Genomic DNA, 22,997 nt, shown 5'->3' on the forward strand with positions numbered 1-22,997 from the left:
TCTGTCATGTGCTGGGGCAGCAGGAAGAGGCAATGAGACATCAGATCACAGGGAGTGTCTGCTTGAAGCTCTGTTCCCCTGACGTAACTGAGGTGGCTGGAAGGAGCCCAGTCTTCCCACAGGCACTTGGTTTGAGATCCCGCCAAGGTGGAGTCTGTGGAGGCAGCAGGGTGGGAATCAATCCCTAGTGTCACGGGAAATAGTCTATGGAGTTAGAAGAGCATTCTTGGGTTAGAGATGGGCTTCTTGGTTTGTAAGTAATGGCTTATCTGGAGAAAGCTCAGATTCCTTTGTTTCCAATCCCTTGTTCAGGATTTGATTCTTACTGCTCCATTTTCTAGGCAACAATTGGTGGCTAATAACTCTTATTCTTGAGGCTCAGATACAAACACCAGTTTCTCACTTTTTTTATGATCCGAAGCCATGTAAGAAAAGACAAGCTATTCTCACTAAGGTGTGTCACCCCAGAAAGAGCTGATCAGGCTACAGTCAAAAAGAACATTTTTTTTTTTTTTAACCACTTGAATGAAGACTGCCATCCCCTGGAGAGCAGGGACTGTCTTACCATTGTATCCTAGCACCCAGCTGGTGTTTGCCACAGAGGAGGCACTCAGAAAAACTGTTTGCTAAATGAGCAAATGAATGAATTGGTGTTTCACTACCTTGTGGTCGAGTAGATTGTTTTGGAACCAATCATCAACACAGGGAATAAAGAATCTGCTGGGCTGGAACCAATGCATTTAGGATCCACTGAAGGGGCAGCAATCAGGGTGACTCCCATAGCCCCCTGGGACAACTGCCTCTAGCATTTTGCTTTCACTCTGCTGCTCACAGGTTAGTTTAAATTCAGTAGCTAATAGGCTCCATCAACAAACTCCTTGGCCTGAGTTTTCTTACCTGTTCAAAGTGAGGACTGAATTAAACAGAAGCAGGACCCTTACTAATCTATAATGTATAATCTAATACATTATGTGACATATCCTCTAAAAACCCTGAAAACAAATATTTTAAAACACAAACCTGGAAAGGAAGTTGGGAAGTTTCTAAGATTTTCCCTCTGGGTGTTAAGCATTCTCTGTTGCATTAACATAACAAAAGGAATCCATAACTTCAAGGCCTCTCTTATTACTGGACCCTTCTCCTCTTCATTTCTCTCCAGAAATAAGCAGGTCATATTTGCAGACTTCTTCAAACTCTACCACATTACCTCAGGGAAAAAAAATTCTTTCACAGGAGGCGGATCAACTAGAGGTTCACTTTTACAGACTGATGCTGATTTCTATCAGTAAAAGGATATTTCCTTCCCTCCATCCTTCTACTGCATTTAAGCACTCGATGTAGGCATTAAATGTAGAAGATGCAGTTGTGAACAAGTGAGACATGGAGGTCTCTGTCTGCCACCTTTCCCCCGAGTCTGGTGAGGGATTTAGACGAGTAAATGGCAAAGTCGTGGTAGGTGGCAATGCAGCGACAGGAAAAAATGCAAGGTGGGAAGAAAGTACTCCAGAGGCATCCACACCAGGCTTGGAGGGTCTGGAAGCCTCTGAGGAAAGGACGTTCCGGCTGTGATGTGAAGGTTAACGGTGAGGCAGGTGAAGGGCTGGGGTGGGGGAGCAGTGGCTAAAGTCAGAACAGTACCTCTCAGCTCTGCTGGAGGAGCCGCCAACTAGTCTCCCTTCTTTACAACCCCTGTGAGCTTCGCTAAGGTCACAGGCTGTCCCTCTCAGCAGTGTTCGCTTTTGGTTTTTAGTTTTTAATCTTTAAGGAGACCTGGGACTTTGTGAACTTCAAACATTATTTCTGCTTAAGGTAAAGGGAAACCACCACACCTTGAGACTTAAAATCACTTGCTTCACTGCACGTCAGGGCTTGGGACTGAAATGAAAACGGTCCCATTCCGCTCCTCCTCCCGTACACACAAGCCTGGCCTCTTCTTCCACAGGCATTTGCTGCACTCCCGAGCACTGCACCAGGCCATGGATTACTGAAGGGATCTACAGGGCACAACTTTATATCACCTTTTCAGGGCTGTGTGAGAGAAATTTAAATTTATTTATTCCTCTTGGAAGAAGCATAAGGAATCTGGTCCCTCAAAGGACAATCATTTATTTTTAAACGTTGCTTAAAATGGAGGTTCTAAGGTCACCTACAAGTACCTCTTACCAATATCTATTTCCATGGCACTAGCAGGAAATTGATTTTAATTGCTACTATAAGTATTTTGTGCTAGCTTTAATTTATCGTCTCATTCATTTACCCAGCAAATATTTACAGAGCACCTCTACTTCACTGCATCATCCTGAAAATTGAGTGCAATAATTCATTATTCCTAGAGTACTTTGAATAAAAAAGTGCTTTATAAATATTAAACTAAAAATGTAAAAATACACTAATCCCTAAATCTCTTCAAGCTTAGAATATTTAAAATAAAGGGTAATCCAAAACCAATTACATCAAGAAGATATTTCTCAGAATAAAGAAAAAGCAAGATGTAATATTCCAGTGGATTTTTTCAAAGATGCCATTTAAGTCCAATTTTGTCACACTAACAGAAAGAACAATTCAAGTTTGTTTAAAACTATAAATAGATAAAAAATTAACTTTATCCTTTAAATAAAATTCAATCAATCCTACTAGATATTTTTATATTTACTATTGTCAATTATCTTTTTTTTTTTTTTTTGGCCTTTTTGTTTTTTTAGGGCTGCGCCTATGGCATATGGAGGTTCCCAGATTAGTGGTCCAATTGGAACTGTAGCCATCGGCCTATACCACAGCCACAGCAGTGGGATCTGGGCCGTGTCTGCGTCCTACGCCACAGCTCATGGCAACACTGGATCTTTAGCTCACTGAGCGAGGGCAAGGATCGAACTCCTGTCCTCATGGATGCTAGTCGGGTTCATTAACCACTGAGCCACAATGGGAACTCCTATTGTCAATTATCTTGAGTCTCAATTTCCTCATCTACAAAAGGAGACTTCATTCACTTATTTATTAACAAATATTTGCCAAATGCCCACTATGTGCCAGGCACTGGTTTAGACTTTGGGAACAGAGTGGTTAAACAAAACATGCAATTTCTGTCTTTATGGTATTTATAGTCTAAAGAAGATAATAATAACTATCTCACAGAATAATGTTCAAAAGACTGGGTGTTATGTAATTAAAAGTGTTTTGTGAGTTGCAAAGTGCTATATAAACCCAAGGTTACATATTTACTTATTTATTTTTTGGCTGCACCTGCAGCATATGGGCCAGGGATCAAACCTAAGCTTCAGTTGTGGCCTACACCACAGCTGCAGCAATGCCAGATCCTTATCCCACTACACCAGGCAGGGGATTGAACCGGCAACACTGTAGAGACAATCCAGATCATTAACCCACTGCACCACAGCAGGAACTCCCTAAACCTAAGGTTCTTGATTGTGATGACTATCTTACTCCGCCGTTTCCCATAACTCAGTAGGTTTTAGTAAATGGCAATTTGAGTATATACATGAGTTTCAACACTGCCACATTTGACCACTAGGGGTCCTCAACAGTCATACCAACATTAATCCACTCTTCATTCCAATGTGATAATTTGCAAAATAATTTATCAATAATAATTTAAGAAATTTAGTCATATTAAATAATATATTATATGAAACTGTAAAAGACTATTATATGAAACTGTAAAAGTCATATTAAATAATGTATTATATGAAACTGTAAAAGAAATTTAGTCATATTAAATAATGTATTATATGAAACTGTAAAAGACTCTAAAAGGTGACATATACCATGTGCCTGATACCATCCAATAAGTATTGTGCTATTCCTGGCAGAATGCAGAAATTAATAAGCAGTATATTTTAATCTTATCATTGCAGTCTCTTCAAAGAAATAGCTCCATCACCATACATACTTCAGTCAATGCCTACACCATTTTTAATGTCTGTATGGTACTTTATTTTATGCTCATACCAGTATTAACGATGTGCTATCACTAACATCCTTACAGCTAAATCATTGTGTGTATTATTTTCTCAAGATCAAGTCCTACTGTGTTTTTCTATACAAACAAAACAATATGTTTATAGGAAAATAGCTAATTTAATAAAATATGTCTTTATTCTTTCAGATTTACTGGCAAATGTTTCATTAATATTTTCCTAATATTCTCCAAAATCTCAACTTTAAAATTTTTCCCTTCACAATTAGGAAAATATAATAAGAGTTTTGATTTTGTCTAAATGGTTTTTTTTCTGTTTTCACTTGGAAACATCACAGAAAATACATATTTAACTGCTTTTTAAAATCTCTCTGATCATGAAGACAAAATGAATCAAAAATGTTTTTGCAGTTCCCATTGTGACTCAGGGAAAACGAATCTGACTAAGTGTCCTTGAGGGCACAGGTTAGATCCCTGGCTTCGCTCAGTGGGTTAAGGATCTGGCGTTGCCGTGAGCTATGGTGTAGGTTGCAGACATGGCTCGGATCCTGAGTTGCCGTGGCGTAGGCCAGTGGCTACAGCTCTGATTCAACCCCTAGCCTGGGAACCTCCATATGCCGCAGGTGCAGCCCTAAAAAGACCAAAAAAAAAAAAAAAATCTTACTACATCAAAGTATGAAATTAAAACAGAATTAGAGGAATTGAGAATTCCTACTATCAGTAGCTTTCTGTGAATACAATACTTGTGTGATCTACAGAATTCTGCTTTAATAACTGATTATTTTTATCATCAGAGATTATTAAATATGAATCTAGCTTTTCTAGGACAAACTTCTAGCAGATACAGAAACTTGGGAAACAAATACTGTTACTTAATGACAAAACCTCATAACCTCTTGGGAGCAGTGAAATAACTTCCACAAGTGAAGGAGAGAATTTTAAATAGCAATAACGTTAAAACTATTCTCAAATTATGAATGCTTCATATATGCAATTTCTCACACAAACCAAGTGCTAGGGTATTCAGAATACACAAAAAAGAAAATGGAGCATTTGGCATATATGTTTAAATTTTAATACTTGAGAAAATTAAAATTAAAATCTTATACAAACACTGCTGGCACAAGAAAATATACATCAATTTGGATTCAAGTGGAATCAGTATGTGAACTGGATATAAGAATGTATCATGACAACTTGTCATTGAAACCTTTTAAAGAAGTAATAGATGTTCATATCAGATAGAGATATACTGCAGAAGGAACGGTAGTTCTTTTCTCAAAAAATTTCTCTTATCCATTAAGAATTATAAACTCAGTGTGGAGAGGAAGTTAGAGATCATCTAATTTATCAAAGCATTTTTAAAGATACAAGCTTTTAGTACCAGCTGTAAGCCCCAACAATGTGAAAATAATCAGCACTTCATTTTCCTCTGAAGATTAATTGGACATGTCACATTAACAAATTAGAGTAATGAAAAGTAAACCTTTCATTCCCTCTTGAAAGCACACATTATTTGGAGATCCCATCGTGGCTCAGTGGTTAACGAACCCAACTACCAAACCTGAGGACGCAGGTTCGATCCCTGGCCTCACTCAGTGGGTTAAGGGATCTGGCATTGCTTTAGCTGTGGTGTAGGTCACAGATGCAGCTCAGATCCCTCGTTGTTGTGGCTGTGGCTGTGGCTGGTGGCTACAGTTCCGATTGCTGGAAACCTCCATGTACCTCAGGTGCGGCCCTTAAAAAAAAAAGGAAAGTACACATTACTTCTTCTTCTGGGTACTTCACTAATTTAAGCTTAATATTCATTTTATTAAATATTAATCAAAAAGAAACTTAAAATCTTGTATTATTATTATGAAGAAATGAAAACTTCTTGCAACTTCAACCTAGTACTTTTAAAATTGTGAAAACAATTAGAAACACTAGCTTTTTAAGTACAGTTCAAAAAATATTTGAAGAGGAGCTCCCCTCATGGCTCAGCACTAATAAACCCAACTAGGATCCATGAGGTTGCAGGTTCGATCCCTGGCCTTGCTCAGTGGGTTAAGGATCTGGTGCTGCTGTGAGTTGTGGTGTAAGTCACAGATGCAGCTTGGATCCCGCATTGCTGTGGCTATGGCTGTGGCCAGCAGCGGTAGCTCAGATTCTACCCCTAGCCTGGGAACTTCCATAAGGCCCGAGTGTGGCCCATATATTTGAAGAAAGTGTCTTTCAGCCATTGCTTATTTTAAAAAAAAAACCAAAACTTTATTTTGGAAGAGTAAGCTATATATAAATAAAAGTTCATCCAGTGAATTCCCTGACCATGAATATAGGATAAAATGACTATTTCAAGAATATTCTCACTGTATTGAAGTGTGAAATTAAAACAGAATTACAGGAATTGGGAGTTCCCACTGTGGCTCAGCAGGTTAAGGACCCAATGTAGTCTACATGAGGATGTGGGTTTGATGCTTGGCCTCACTCAGTGGGTTAAGGATCCAGCATTGCCTCAAGTGTGGTGTAGGATGCAGATGTGGCTCAGATCTGGTGTTGCTATGGTTGTAGTGTAGGCCAGCAGCTGCAGCTCTGATTGAATTCCTAGCTTGGGAACTTCCATATGCTGCAGGCTCAGCCATAAAAAGACAAAAAAAAAATAAAAAAAATAAAAAAAAAATAAAACAAACAAACAAAAAAAGCAGAATTACAAGAATTAGAAAGTCTTACTATCAGCAGCCTGATAAAGATAGAGCTATTTACAAATTAAATTCCAACTTTTGGGGAAAAAAAACAATTCTAGGAATTTATGCCAGATGATATACTTTTATTTCCGATTACTCTCAACACAAAAGTTACTGTTTACAATATTGAAAAATCTATTTGAAATCATAGGTTGGCTGTAACAGCACTTACTTTTTTTTAATTTCCAGAAGTTAGTGATACAGAAGCATTGTTTGGTCTTACAAAAGAATAAATTCCCACTTGTATGTAAAATTCTTCCTCTTTGAAAGATCCATTAAATATTTCTTATCACTAAAAATATAAAGCTTCTGGTACTTCTTCAACACTGACTTCACTTTCCAAAGATGTGAATATTATCTCCCTCAAGGCCAAGATCAACAGTGGAACTAAACTAAATATGTGACGACTGTCTCTTTTAACAAAAGAAGAGAAGCATCAATTATTTCAAAAACTAGCCTGTGTACAGCTTTGATTTTAACTGTAGTCTTCAGACAAAGGGTCACTTAGTTTCTTTCAAAAATTTCTTGCTTTATAATCTACAAACATTAGTAGTCAGGTTAAGATTGCACATTTGCGTGAACTATTATTTTTCTTTCGAAAACACATTTTAGTTTAAAATAAGGAAACATAAACCTCAATACTGAATAAATAACTTGTGATAACTGACAATACTGTAAAGTTATTAAATACACTACCAAAACTTCTGAAATGGTACATTAATAATTTTTAAAATAGTCATGATCTCTTAAAAAAAAACAAATTGTTTACAAATACCACTTTAGATTGATGGAGTCTATATAGTCATTACATGATCTAGGTAAGTTCCTTGGACAATCTGCCTATAGAACAGAAAATGCTGCATATACAGTATTCATTGGAAAACCGAAGTTGCATGACTTTATTAAGGAATTAACATAATTGGAAGAATCGAATTAAAACCAGTATTGTTGTGTTAAAGAAAAATAACCATCACATGATAGTGTTTTATATAGCACCACTTTAAGATTCTTTAATATCACCTTAATTTTAAGGTTGTTAAAACATAACTCTGATATTAAACATTATTTTAATGTAAAAATTGATATTTGCATTCGTAGAAAATTACATTATTTAAAAATACTTCTAACATGCCAAAAGCTACTAAATTGTTTCCCCTTCCACATTGCACAATGTCCATCTAAAATATAATGTGTAAGTTCTTATAAATAATATATGAAAAATTTTTCCAAATTTCAACTTACATTTAATACCTAATTTGTTTTTTCCTTTACCAAAAATATTGGTCACAAAATATTACCAATTTTAATGTAAGCCAGTGAAAAAATCAGCTCCTTCTGAACTGGAAAGCTTAAAAAATTTTTAATAGCAATCCTACTAAGCCCAGAGTAAAATAAAAGCAAGCTAACGGGTAGCAGCCATCAGTACTTAGTATTGTTCCATCAGGCAATCTGATCAGGAAACTAAATTAGGTGCCTTTTGTAAGGCACGTGCCAAACCGTTGCTTTTGAACTAAAATTCAATAGCTTATTAAGAGCACCTCTGTTGTTGTTAGCAGGTAATAACCTCCATATTCAAAATAAAGCGCATAGTTACAACAAAATAAAGCAACTATGGTTACAGCTCCAGTAGTGTTACTTGACTTTACACTTCCCTTAATGGGCCAACATTAGCAAAGATGCTGTGGACTGGAAACCATACACGTCTATAACTATGTATGACTAGAACCTCGTGGTGATTTTACCACTGTCCACCTCGAAAGGGCGGTGCCTCCTGGTGAATTCAGACACGTGGATTCTGATGAGCCCTTTCCTCACCCCAACTCCAGCCTGCATCTTATGGTACTTAATAGCTGAACCCAGTTGGATAAACACAAATAGGAGAAACTTCTAAGATGTGAAGCTAACACATTCACTCTCTCTCTTGCCTCTGGTCTCTTAAAATGACACATTATAGTTATTTTCTAGGTTTCTTACTTCCCGTCATAACAAAATAATGGTCATCGTCTTCCTTTTTCTTCGCAGGAGGTTTTTTATCTCCACTCACCGCCTCCCTGCCAGAGGAGGGTGGTTTCCCGGGTGGAGCCGGGGCTTTGCCACTTTGGGGAGGGCCTTTGGCTGAGCACTGGCTCTTGGTGGCAGTCTGTGCCAACTTTGGTTTAGGCTGCGTTTTGGCAGAAGACTGGGGAAGACTCATGATGGACAGTGGGGTCCGGCCAGGGGACCTGGAGGAGCTGGGTCCTGTCTTCTGGGATGTGCTTTTGTTCTGAGGCTGCTTTTTGACAACTGAAACCACATTCTTATCTTTCGGTTTCTGGGCAGCTTCCTGCGGAGCTCCATCACATGGCTGAGACCGCGTTCCCTGACCCGTGGTTACGGTCTTGGAACCGGATGTTGTCACTTTCGCGGGGGACTGGAAAGATGGAGAGGGGTTAGGCCTTAGGTGCAGATTTGTCTTAGGTGGCTTTGGACCCTTGGATGATGAATTTAAATGTGCACCCTTGTGCGAGACTGCATCATCCCTGGAAGATACATGGTTGTGCCTCACATGCTTTGGCTCGGGTTTTCCAGAACCCTTATTTGGCAAGCGTGCAGACCCAGGCTGCTCTCTGGACTTCTGGGCTGGAGTAAGCTTGGCCTTAGGAGTACTGGGTGATGAGATATATTTTCTCAATGATTCAGATCCACAAGGTGCAGTTCTTGATAAAGCTGCTGAAGAAGTGCTTTTACCTGCTGGATTTAAAGAAGGAGGTGAAGACGACGCGCTGTTTGAAGAGGCCTGTGGTTTCTTTGTCAGGACCTTTGAAGATTTGCTTTTGAGATGAGACGAGGCTGCTGGAGAATTTGGCAACTTAGGACGGATGGACCCAGAGGCCAGATTCCCTCCTTTCAGGGAAGATGCTGGCAACAGCACACCTGGCGGACGTGCCTGCTTCTCTTTGCTCCTTGCAGTGCCAACCGGCGTGCCAGGTTTTGAATTCTGTTTCTGAAACATGCTAACTGCTGACAGAGGATTCATTTCAGGAGGCTGAGGTGTCCTGGTAGATGAATCAGGCACACTTTCATTGGAAACTCCTTTCTGAAATGCTAGAATTTTCTGTTCTAGTGTAGCAAACTGTAATATTCGACAGGGGTCGTATTTAAGCAAAAATCCTTGAAGAGTATCCCAGCCTCCACCGACCCGGACCATGACATGTTTTCCGTGAAGCATCTTTCCCCCAAAAGAAAGTAAAAAATACAGCTGTAAAACTGTAAGACGCAGTTAGGATTCATCAGCACAGTCTGTGATTCCTGTGACCCATGAAATTCAGTGCATTTGCCACGAGCTTCAATATAAATTGACAGTCTCTTTCTTGTATTATTCCAATAAATTTAATTCATATTGAATCACGCAACTAACACCAGAAAGCCCTCCAGTTTGTAAGGAAGCTATTTACACATAACTTGCATCCTAAAAATCCAAATCACTAATATGTAAAACTACAAGGATAATATTGTTCAATAAAGAGCTGAATATTGAAGGAAGAAAGGAGAAGAGTTAAAGGAATGAGAGAGAAAATAATGCCTCATAATAAAGAAAAAAAGATAAGGAAGAAACATAAAAACACTCAATATTTGTACTTTAGAATTTAATAAATGACTTTCATATGTATTACATCCATTTACTCTTTCAAAAACTTTGATGTAGTTTATTACTAGTTCTTCTCTGCAGATGAGAAAATTATGGCTCTGAGAGGAAACTGTCCCAAATCACACAGCTTGGCCTGGCCTCAAATGCACCAGGCCACCTCAACCCAAACAGTGAGTTTGTGTGGATAAGACACATCCTAGGTCTGCTAGCGTGGCCCAAGCTGGACCTCAGGCCACTATTCATTCAGGAGGCAAATCTGCACAACTGTGTGAGACTGCTCTGCAAATTCTGACTCTAACTCCCACACACTCTGAACACTATATCATATTGCTTTAAAAAAAGAGAGCTAATTAAAAGGTAGAAAGTGCATTCATAAATTTCTGTGTGAGTTGAGTTTTGTATCGGGAGCTGATGATAACATATGAAATAAAAAAAAATACGGGTAGTGAAATTTATACATACTTTTATATTATTTACTCCTAAATTGGGTATTAAACAGCTCTTGTATCAGAAGTAGACAGAATGCTAAACAGGTAAAATTTCAGTCTCCTTATCATCAAAGTGGGTGACTAATTGATTGCAGATGGGACAAAGGAAGAAAATGAGCATGTCTGATAGCATGTTAAGTATATCTGCTGCTGCCGTGTCACTGGAAAGGCTTTATACTTCCAACCCAAAGTCTATATTATTACAAACTACAGTGTTTCTATTTCTCTTCTTCTTACTGACATTTAATCTTTTAGATATTCTGGTTTTGCTTTTTTCTTCTCTTTATGATGGAAAATTATGCCTTTTTAGAAAATCTGGAAAATGGAATAAGTTACCTGAGGTATTGAGAGATATTTTCCCCCCAATTATATTACATGTCTAAATAGTCTTAGCTATCCTATAGTTATTAGCTGTTTGCCATGTTAAGGGTATTTACCTAAACTCAGCATATGCTCTTAAAAGTAAGTACTCCCCATTTTTCCTATACAATGAAGTTCTTCCATTAATAACACTCCTTATTCCATTTTTTTCAAAAGTAAAAGGGGAGCAAAGGAAGGTAGGTAAAGCAGGAAATTCAATTTCCAAACAAGATCTCAAAGAGGATGTAAATGGTGGACTTACTCTTATAAAGAGTATTTTATCTCCTAGTCGGTATCGTCCTTCAGATAAGTACTCGATGGAAAATCGATGAGAACAGCTACAAGGAGGGTCTTCTGCGATGTGTTTAACCTAAGATTAAAAATAAATGACAAAATTTAGTGCTTGTGACAAAAACTATTTGGCTTAATGTTAAAATGCAAGGTTATTTGATGGCTGAGAAAATCAAATGCAAAGATAAAAATTTAATGACAGTTCAATTATTTGTTTTCTCTTTTACTTGTTGACAAATATTGAGAGTAGACATTACCTAATCTGATAAAAAGCTAGCAGTGGTTAAGTCTTGAGTCTCTGTCTCTCTGCCCAAGTGTTATCAGGCTCATAGTACCCTCACTGACCCCAGAGAAGGCCTGTGAGTGTGTACCGCAGTGAACTCAGTTCACAACATGTTCATTAAGGAGTTCCCATTGTGGCTCAGCAATAACGAACCCAACTAGTATCCACGAGGACGCAGGTTCAATACCTGGCCTCGCTCAGTGCGTTAAAGGATCCAGTATTGCCATGAGCTGTGGTATAGGTTGGCAGCTACAGCTCCAGTTTGACCCCAAGCCTTGGAACTTCCTTCCATATGCCATGGGTGTGGCCCTGAAAAGGCACACACACAAAAAGAACACATTCATTTAGTCATAGGAAACATGAGTGCATTATTAAGCTTGAATAGTTTTAAGACCTGGATTAATATACCCATCAAATCAAAGATTGGCCAGTCAGATAAAGCTTAACCAGGAATTTTCACTTGTCTCTTAACACAATGCCTTTCAAAGTTCTCATCCAAAGTTACTGTTAAAATAGGCAGAGATATATTTTATCTATTCACCCAAGACTGAGTAAATTTTAAAAATTTCAATTCAAGGGGCATTTTTCTAAGAGTACTCACTTTTCAATAGTCTGTTAAGGAGATGAGAGCTGAAGAAAAGATCCTACCTCTATTCCTCAAGGGGCTTATAGAATTTTTAACTGCAGTAAATATCCAAAAATGTTAAAAACTAGAATAAATATAAAGATTCAGAAATTCTATATTTAAAACATGGAAATTAAAATAAATTGATTAAATGAAAATATTTACTGAGATATGTCTGATTTGGGGGGAAAAAGTCAGTCACATAGTCACTATGGAAAATATTTTGTTCCCTAAAATTACATTTTTATTTATTTGTTTGTTCTTGTCTTTTTAGGGCCGCACCCATGTCATATGGAGGTTCCCAGGCTAGGGGTCCAATTGGAGCTTCAGCAATGCCGGATCCAAGCCACATCTGCGGCCTACACCACAGCTCATGGCAACGCCGGATCCTTAACCCATTGAGCAAGGCCAGGGATCAAACCCCGCAACCTCACGATTCCTTGTCGGGTTCGTTTCTGCTGCGCCACAACGGGAACTCCTTAAAACTACATTTTTGAAAAACCAAGGCCATGTATGCTTTTCTCAATTACTTATCATATAGAGCATATCTAAACAAATTCATTTAATTGAACCTAGGCATTATATTAAAGGTCTCTTCAGATAAACCCAGTTTAGCTGAGCACTGATAGAGACTTATGATTGTCTTAATTATCTACCCTAAATGAACGGACAAATATGGATTCAGCTGAGCCTGATCAGAAGGGTCTGAGTTTATCTCCCTATATCATGAATTTAACAAAATAATATGATCATAAATAGAACTGATTTTCATAAGCCATTCAATCAAGTTTATCTTGTTCACAGCCTGCATATATGTGCACATATATGTACACACATTCATACACACACACACACACACACCCCACATGCATAAAATGGCTAAAAATAATCTGAACTTAGGTAAAAAATATACAATTATTTAAACCATTTGCACATTAGTTAACAAAGAAATTTGAAAGGGGGTAATTATTTCAGTCATTATTTTCCACCTGCTAAAGTTTCTTAGACACAGAGAATTGCAGTCTTAACAGAACTTAAAATAATGAACTAGATGATAATTGTTCCTTATTTTAAACATGACCCTACGATCTCCGTAGATCACATATGTATAATAGACACTGAATATATTCTTATAACACATATATATTTAAAGAAACGTGTTCCTTTTAGTTTTCATAACATGAATGCAGACATGAAAAGTCACCTATTTTCTTTGTTTAAAATGTTCAAATACTACTTATATTCAGCAGTACAAATCAGCACTAACCCACAGTGTAAATAAGGACGTGAACATAAAAGAAATGAGCTGTGAATTAAAAATGGTTTTATCTACTGCATAATTAACATTATAATACTAAAAGAAATAACTAAAGAAATTAAAGTCATCTGTAAAGGTACTACCCTAGTATTAATTATTTTCATTTTCCTTGCTCTGATACAATTTTTCACAAAATAAACATTTTTCTTGTTGCTAATAGTCTTCATAATGATCACATAAAATGACTTTTCTGTTAAGATAATGAATTCCAATTTACCTAGCCATTGCCCTATTTGAGAGTATTTACATTGCTTCCAATTTTTTACCCGTATAAGTAATATTGCAATAATAAACACTTTCTTTCATGCTACTTTTTTTTCCCTCTTTAACTATAATAAAAATGAAAGAAGAACAGTTTTACAGCTCTTGGTATCAATTTATCAAATTGTTTTTCAAAAGTTTACATTATTTCCTGTTACAGACAGCAATCCCTAAGTCAGTTTTACCAGAATTAATCAGCACCAAGTTTCATAATTTTAAAAAATTTTGCCAATGGGATAAATCACATATCTGTTTTCCTTGATTATCAGCAAGTTTCAACACTATATTTTCTTCTCATGTAAACAGTCCTTGCCAGTTACCTACCAGAAATATTTTTCTTATCAAACTGTATATGGTCTTTATATAATAGAAAATTAGCACATACTGCATTTCCTATTTAATAGAGAATATTTCCCAATGTTGTCCTTCTTGTTTAATTATTTTAGGTTACATAAGATTTAAAATAGGTTTTATTTTTTCCCTATTACATTATCACTATATCACACATTGATATGCACAGTCATTATATCAATAATACAAGGCAGGTAAATATACTTAGACCTGATAAAGAGTTGGTCAGGCTGACATTTTCTTAATCTGTGTGTTGCAGGGTTACCCAAATGTTTTACTATAGACATTTATTATGGTAAACAAAGTAATCAAAGCAACACTTTCTAAATGTTTATTAGTAATGACTAATTATTTCTTAAATAATATTGTACATGAAACACTTTCATAAAATACTACAATCTGAAAAAACCATGAAATCTACACAATAGTCTAAGCAGAAAAAATATGTGAGGTTCAGCTCACCTCCATCACTTGTCATACTGTAGTCATTGCAGAAGACACACAGCCTGAGCAACCGTAACCCTATTAACTTGCACATAATGAGGTAAACTTAAGAAGCCTTTCCAGTTGAGACCTATCATCTGACGAGTATGTATATACTCTGTCAGGGGAACAGTCAGAAAAGCCCCATCAATTTGCTCTCCCAACTTTGCCTCGTCCTATATTTTTCAAGTATCGGTATACCATTTACTTAGAAACCTTGGAAATCATCTTAGATTTTCTCTCTCCCAATCAGAATTAGTATTTCTGTCAATTCTCTCTCTTATATATGTTTTAAATTATTTTCATCTCTGCTGCTTCTGCTCGAGTTCAGGTTCTCATCATCTGGTGCCTAGATTATATAACCTCTACATGACCAGAGTAACCCTTATGATTTGCAAACCAGATTATAGCACTACTATGTTTAAGAAGGGATCAGTGAATTCTGTGGCCTATGGAACGCTTTGTGATGGGTTCCAGTCTATCTGCCCTACCACCCCTCCAGTACACGTCCATTCCTCATCACACACAAGCAACAAGTCACATTTAACAGTGTCCTGAACTCACCAAGGAGTGGAAATTAGTACTGGTGTGTATTCTGAATGAGAAACATTTTCTTTAAACATAGCATGGGCAGGAGTTCCCGTCGTGGCGCAGTGGTTAACGAATCCGACTGGGAACCATGAGGTTGCGGGTTCGGTCCCTGCCCTTGCTCAGTGGGTTAACGATCCGGCGTTGCCGTGAGCTGTGGTGTGGGTTGCAGACGCGGCTCAGATCCAGTGTTGCTGTGGCTCTGGCGTAGGCCGGTGGCTACAGCTCCGATTCAACCCCTAGCCTGGGAACCTCCATATGCCGCGGGAGCGGCCCAAGAAATAGCAACAACAACAACAACAACAAAAGACAAAAAAATAATAATAATAAATAAATAAATAAACATAGCATGGGCAAACTATGAGACTCTGATGCGTTATAGTTGAAAGAAAGTATGGCAGTTACTTACAGCTTCATGCAGCTCTTCATGCTGACAACACGATTTTGGAATGCTGATGGAATCTTCAGGTCCAGAAGTATTAAGTAAGGTCTCTTCCAGCTCAATTTCTTTCTCAAGTTTTACTAATACTGGTGGCTCAACCCCATATCTGAAAAGCAATTATGAGGTCTCATCAAACAAGTGAAGTCTAACTCAAGCACTTCCCTGCATATCACAGGAGATTATATCTTATTTTTATGACTCTTTTTCTACCAGTTGTCTCACTGAGATATCTGAAAATGCTTTTTCATCTCCCATAGCACAGATTGCCAAAAACTCGATTATCATCTTTACATCATAGCATACATATTTGGGTTAGTGGATGCTCCCAATATTCCATCAGGGATCCTAAAGTTACCTTTAAATAATCAGCTCATGAGTGAAGATGGGTCTGAGCTGGGTATGGTGGATACCAACCCTTGGTCTTCTTTATCAGATCCTCTTTGTGTTCGAGAGACTAGGCTCACCTTGAACTGCTAAAAGGTTGCATGCCTTTAATCTAATCTACTCAATCTAAAAAATTTAAGTACCCACTTTTACAGTTTAATACTAAATGAAGGCAAGCTAGTGAGCAAGCAGGTGTCGACACATGACATGGCTCATGTGAACAGAACAAAGTTAACAAGAAACAAAAAGAAAGAAAAAATAGTGAATTACTTTATTTCAATCAAAAATTATTTTCATTTATAGAAAATAATGCTGTAGCTCACATAAAGTAGGCTAACTATGTTTATGACATAGAAATTCTGAAATATTATGGAATACAGACCTTGACACGATTCGACCAATTTCAAGAAGACACAGATACACCTGTCTTGGATCTTTGTGCAAAACTATGGAAAAAATAAGAACACATATTTTAAGGAGAAAATTAAATGGGCAAATATATTTCTGGCACGTAAGAAGTAAAATAAAAGAATGATGAAGACAGTAGGGTTACTGTTTGGAGATTTAGAAAAGACTTTTATTTTTTCTACATATTATCATCTTCCTTAAATTAAAGGCAAAAAATGGCTAACAAGAAGATGAAAACTCACCATGGACCTTATCTACATGGTGCTTTAAGCTAAAAAATTAAGGGATTAGTAATATTAAATTATTAATATTCCAGATCTCTTAATAAGAGATGCTATTTGAAGAGATGTATCATTTCAATTTTATTCTAAACTATCTTTAGCATAAGACTGTGTGTTAATAGTCTTCTTAAACTCTTTCAAAAACAGAGAGGAGGGAGCACTTCCTAACTCATTCTATGCAGCCTATATTACCCTGACACCAAAGTCAGACAAAAATATCACAAGAAAACTAAAGGCAGTGTCCTTCATGAATATAGATATAAAACAATTATCAATGAAATTCTGGCAAATTGAATCCAGCAGCAAGTGGGATTTATCCCAGAAATGCGAGGTTGGTTCAACATATGAAAATCAGTCAATACAATGCACAATATTCATATAATAAAGGAAAAAAACCACAATTATCTCAGTAGACACGGAAATATAATTTGACAAAAAATCAAACATCTTTTCATGACCAAAAAAAAGACTCAACAAACTAGGAATAGAAGAAAACTTTATAAATATAAAGATAGACATGGCTGGAAAACCCATAGCTAACATCATTTTTAACAGTGAAAGGCTGGAGTTCCTGCTGTGGCACTACGGGATCAGTGGCATCTTGGGAGTGCTGGGACACAGGTTTGATCCCTGGTTTAAGCTAAGGTTTAGGCCGCGACTGTGACTAGCATCTGATCCCTGGCCCAGGAACTCCATATGCCACGGGGCAGCAGAAAAAGAAAAAAATAAAATAAAAATAATGAAAGGCTGAATGTTTTCCTTGAGGCTAAGACCAGGGAAGAGAAGGATGTCCACTCTTACCACTTCTAGTCAACATTTTACTGGAAGTTCTAGCCATGGCATTTAGGCAAGAAAAATAAACAAAAGGCATCCAGATTGGAAAGGAAGAAGGAAAATTATCTCAATTCACAGATAACATAGTCCTTTGTTTAGAAAACCCAAAAATACCTACTAAAAAACTAATAGAACTAATTAGCAAGTTCAGCAAAGTTGCAAGATATAAGTATTCAAAGATCATTTTACTTTATACATTAGTAATAAATAATCTGAAAGACAATTAAGAAAATAATTACATTTATAATAGTTTCAAGAAGAATAAAGTACTTAGGAATCAATTTAACCTTAGAATTATAAGACATATACAGAAAACCATAAAATATTGTTAAAATAAATGATATAAATTAATGGAAAGACATCCTATATTCATGGATTAGACAACATAACATTGTTATTATAATACTTTCCAAACTGACCTACAGATTCAGTGCAATTCCTTTCAAAATTCCAGTAGCCTTTTTTCCCCCAGAAATGGACAAGCTGATGATCAAATTCATATGGAATTGCAAGAGACATAGAGCAGCCAAAACAAACTTTTAAAAGAACAAAGTTGGATGACTCATACTTCCCAATTTCAAAACTTACTACAAAGCTATAGTAATCAAGACAGTGCTTATTGGTATAAGGATAGACATACAGACCAATGGAATGAAACAGAGTGTCTAGGAATAAACTTATATGTTTATATTGATTTTCAGCAAGGGTACCAAGACAACACAGAGGGGAAAGAAGAGTGTTTTCAACAAATGGTGCTAAGACAACTGGATGTCTACATGCAAAAATATGAATTTAGACCCCTTCTTCACACCATATACTAAAAAAAACTCAAAACAATTCAAAGATCTAAAAGTAAGAGCTGGGGGTTCCCGTCGTGGCGCAGTGGTTAACGAATCCGACTAGGAACCATGAGGTTGCGGGTTTGATCCCTGCCGTTGCTCAGTGGGTTAACGATCCGGCGTTGCCGTGAGCTGTGGTGTAGGTTGCAGACACGGCTCGGATCCCGCGTTGCTGTGGCTCTGGCGTAGGCCAGTGGCTACAGCTCCAATTGGACCCCTAGCCTGGGAACCTCCATATGCCGCGGGAGCGGCCCAAGAAATAGCAACAACAACAAAAAGACAAAAAAAAAAAAAAGTAAGAGCTAAAACTATAAAACTCTTAGGAAGAACGAGGATGAAAATCTGTGTGACCTTGAATTAGGCAGTGATTTTAGATATGCCACCAAAAGCACAAGCAATCAAAGATAAACTGAATTCATCTAAATTTAAAACTTTTATGCATCAAAGTACACTATTAAGAAAGTGAAAAGGAGAGTTCTCGCTATGGAGCAACAGGATTGGTGGCGTCTCTGGAGTGCTGGGACCCAGGTTCAATCTCTGGCCCCCCACAGTGGGTTAAGGGTCTGGTGTTGCTGTAGCTGCAGCGTAAGTTGAAATAGTCACAGCTGTGGCTCTGATCCGATGCCTGGCCCTGGAGCTTCATGTGCCATGGGGCAGCCAAGAAAGAAAGAGAAAAGGCAAGCCAAAGACCAGAAGAAAATATTTGTAAATCATATATAATACGGACCTAGTACCCAGAATAAAAAAACTTTTACAAATTTCTACAACAAAAAAAGCAGAAGATTTGAAAAGACATTTCTTCAAAGAAGATAATATACAAATGGTCAATAGGCACATGAAAATGTGTTCAACATCATTAGTCATTAGGGAAATTCAAACCAAAACCACAATGAGTATCACTTCACACCCACTAAGATGGTTATACAGTTGGCCCTTGAACAATATGGGTTCCAACTATGTGGGTCCATTTACACATGAAATTTTTTCAATAAATACATACTACAGTACTACAGAATCTGAAGATGGTTGAATCTGTGGATGCAGAACCATGAACACAAAGGGTTGACTGTAAAGTTATATGCAGATTTTGGACTACAAAGGTTGGGAGGGATGGGGTTGCCACCCCTAGGCCCTGCAGTGTTCATGGGTCAACTATAATTTTCAAAAATAATAAGTGTGGGCAAAAATGTGAAGAAAATGGAACCTTTGTGCATTGCTGGTGAGAATGTAAAATGCTACAGCCAGCCACTGTGAAAACTATGGTAGTTTCTCAAACAGATAAACATAGAATTACCATATGACCCAATAAGTCTACTCTTAAGTATATCCCTAAATTAAAAACATATGTTCCCTCAAAAACTCATACACAAGAGTTCACAGGAGCATTATTCGTGATAACCTAAGAGCAAAAACAATCAAAATGTCCATCAGCTGATAATAGTTTTAAAAAATGTGTATATCCATACAACAAAATATCATTCAGCCATAAAAAGGAATGAAGTACTGTTAGATGCCACAACATAAACGAACCAAAATGCTAACTGAGAACAGTTGGATACAAAAGTCACATATTGTATGATTCTCCTTATATGAAAAGTTTGGAGTATGCAAATCTACGGCAAGAGAAAGCCGAGTGGCGGTTACCAGAGGATGGAGGTAGGGAGTAACAGAGTCCAACTGCTAATAGGGATGGATTTTCTCTTTGGAGAGACAGAAACATTCTGGAATTAAGTGGTGATATTTGCACAACACAGTGCACATACTAAAAACCACTGAAGTGTACATTTTGAAATGGTAATTTTATTTTATGTGGAACACACATCCATTTTTTTAATGCTATGAATAAAAAGAAATCTAATATGCTTAATGAAAAGCACACCTGGATTAAAGCAGTGTGCAAGGTGGGGGGTAAAAGAGCAATCCAAGACTTTTAAGTCTATACTGGAGAAGAGTATCTAGAAGCACACAAACAGGTAACAGTGGGAACAGCTACCCTGTTTGCAGGTAACAGGATGTTCATGGTCAGTAGAAACATTTTAAACAATATTAACCGAAAACAATAATAAAACCAACTAAAAGTTGGTTTGCTTTTTATTATCGCCATGAATATGAATGATAAAATACTTCTCCTGCCAGAGCAGACTGTGACTCCCACAACCCACGCTCTAGGAATGCTACTGCTCCTATCAAAACATTACCAATTCTGTGTGTGGGCGTGTGTGCATGGGTGCAATATACATGAAAACTTTGAGGAAATATACTTATAGTCTACAACTTTGATGGTTTTTACTTTGGTCGCTGCACAGATGCTTCTGCTGACTTAAAGGAGATGAGAAAATATATCAATAATTCTTCAGTAGAGCATGACTTTTTAAAATGAACTGTCAAAAACATTAGTCCATTTAGATAACCAAGTCGGCAGCTGCTGTTTATGAGGTAAAGCTAAACACCATGAGCATACATCATTTGGTCTTCTGTTATTTCTGTAATTATCTAAATGAAGAGAAATTACTAGTAATTTAGACCTGATGAAAACATTAATTAGTTAAGCATTAGTCCAGAACCTTCCCTTAGCCAACTCATTTAGGAAGTAAAATATGTCTAGGTCATTCTAGATATATAGGATCTATAACTATAAATGAAAAGCTTAATCATATATTTGATTTGGAATCTGATCCTCCAATTGTTTCACATGTATTTAGGGTATAAATTTTTCTAGGAAAATGAGATACATGGCACTAGAGTCCTTATTTGGAAAGAAAAATTAAAAGCGAGGCATACAATAATAAACATTGAACACAGTAACAACACCACCACCTACCTAAACCTTCGGATTCAAAGAGGTAAGTCTCATCAACCCCAACATGCCTGCACCAGTGAAGGAAGTTCGCGGTATTGTCTCTAGCAAAGAATGAACCTGATGCAGCATCCTTCTTACAGGGCACTTTTCTCATTGGAAAATTCTGGAAAAGACAAGAGAATAATTTCAAGCATGCATCAAGAATATTTTCATTAGCTATCCATTTTAATAGTACTAAATAAATGTTCAGTGTTTGGGATATAACTAAGAAGTACACAACAGCACTAAGGGGAAAAGATATCTTCAAAAATTACTTTATTTTGTTTTTCTTTAAGTATATTCCAGAAAATGAGTCCTAGTCAAAAATTAACCTTTCTCTTTAAAATGACATGAGAGTCTTGGGTAAAATAAAAAAATGACAGTCTAATAATTTCAAAGCACATCTTTATATCTCTCCATACATAATTCAATACAAACACAAAATCATTGCTCTGTTAAAGGTTTACAGACACATTCATTTTTGCTTAGTCCTTATTTTCAGATTCATAAATATGATTCTGAATTTCTTTTTTTTTTAAAGGGCCGCACCCGCAGCAATGGAAGTTTCCAGGATAGGGGTCAAATCAGAGCTGTAGCTGCCAGCCTACACCACAGCCACAGCAACACAGGATCCAAACCAGGTCTGTGACCCACAGCACAGCTCACGGCAATGCCAGATCCTTAACCCACTGAGCAAGGCCAGGGATCGAACCCACGTCTTCATGGATACTAGTCAGGTTTGTTACCACTGAGCCAAGACAGGAACTCCTGTTTCTGAATATTCTTTGAAGATTGAACATCTAAGTTTTCCAGAAGCCTAATTTCTTTAAATATTTGAACCAAAAGTATTAATATAATCCTGCTGAGGCTGAGGGGTTTTTAGTTGGGTTTAAATTTTTACTTGAATAAGAAATTCATGCACATGATTTTTTTTAATTTTTACCATAGTTGGTTTACATTATTCTGTCAATTTCTACTGTACAGCAAAGTGACCCAGTTATACATATGTATACATTCTTTTTCTCATACTATCTTCTCTCATGTTCTATCACAAGTAATTGGATGTGATATACAGCAGGACCTCATCGCTTATCCATTCCAAAGATAATAGTTTACATCTACTAACCCAAACTCCTAGTCCACCCCACTTCCTCTACCCTCCCCCTTGGCAACCACAAGTCTGTTCTCTATGTCCATGAGTTTGTTTCTGTTCTGCAGATAGGTTCATTTGTGCCATGTTTTAGATTTCATGTTTAAGTGATATTATGTGGTATTTGTCCTCTTTCTGACTTACTTCACTTAGTATGAGAGTCTCTAACTCCATCCATGTTGCTGCAAATGGCATTATTTGGTTCTTTTTATGGCTGAGTAGTATTTCACACAGCTACATCTTCTTAATCCATTTATCTGTCAGTGGACATTTGGGTTGTTCTCAGGTCTTGGCTATTGTGAATAGTACTGCAATGAACATACAGGTGCATGTATCTTTTTCAATGAAAGTTTGTCCAGATATACGCCAGGAGTGGGATTGCTGGATCATATGGCAATTCTACTTTCAGTTTACTGAGGTACCTCAATACTGTTTTCCATAGTGGTTGTACCAATTTACATTCCCACTAACAGTGTAGGAGGGTCTC

The 22,997-nt window shown here is 37.1% G+C and overlaps 1 protein-coding gene across 28 annotated transcripts in view; it reads right to left on the bottom strand.

Annotated features, from left to right (window-relative positions):
* The window catches only part of GAS2L3 (growth arrest specific 2 like 3), a 106,204-nt gene that overhangs the window by 59,824 nt on the left and 23,383 nt on the right, over positions 1 to 22,997 (bottom strand). For 20 of the 28 annotated variants that reach the window (XM_084957448.1, XM_021092714.2, XM_084957445.1 and 17 more), the window contains 5 exons: positions 21,343 to 21,484; positions 16,542 to 16,605; positions 15,743 to 15,881; positions 11,396 to 11,503; positions 6,720 to 9,865 (listed from right to left, as the gene is read on the bottom strand). In XM_084957448.1, the coding sequence (XP_084813574.1) occupies positions 8,612 to 9,865; positions 11,396 to 11,503; positions 15,743 to 15,881; positions 16,542 to 16,605; positions 21,343 to 21,475 (1,698 nt within the window). In that variant the 5' untranslated portion in view covers positions 21,476 to 21,484 and the 3' untranslated portion in view covers positions 6,720 to 8,611. Of the gene's footprint in view, positions 1 to 6,719; positions 9,866 to 11,395; positions 11,504 to 15,742; positions 15,882 to 16,541; positions 16,606 to 21,342; positions 21,485 to 22,997 lie in introns of those variants that run through there. The other 8 variants (XR_014804235.1, XR_014804238.1, XR_014804236.1 and 5 more) reach the window with 1 other exon arrangement.

This window comes from Sus scrofa, chromosome 5 (assembly GCF_054392235.1).
Source record: "Sus scrofa isolate SSC_HxYL_T2T_F1_AM1 chromosome 5, Sscrofa_HxYL_maternal_Yorkshire_Landrace_v2.0, whole genome shotgun sequence".
Taxonomy (NCBI): Eukaryota; Metazoa; Chordata; class Mammalia; order Artiodactyla; family Suidae; genus Sus; species Sus scrofa.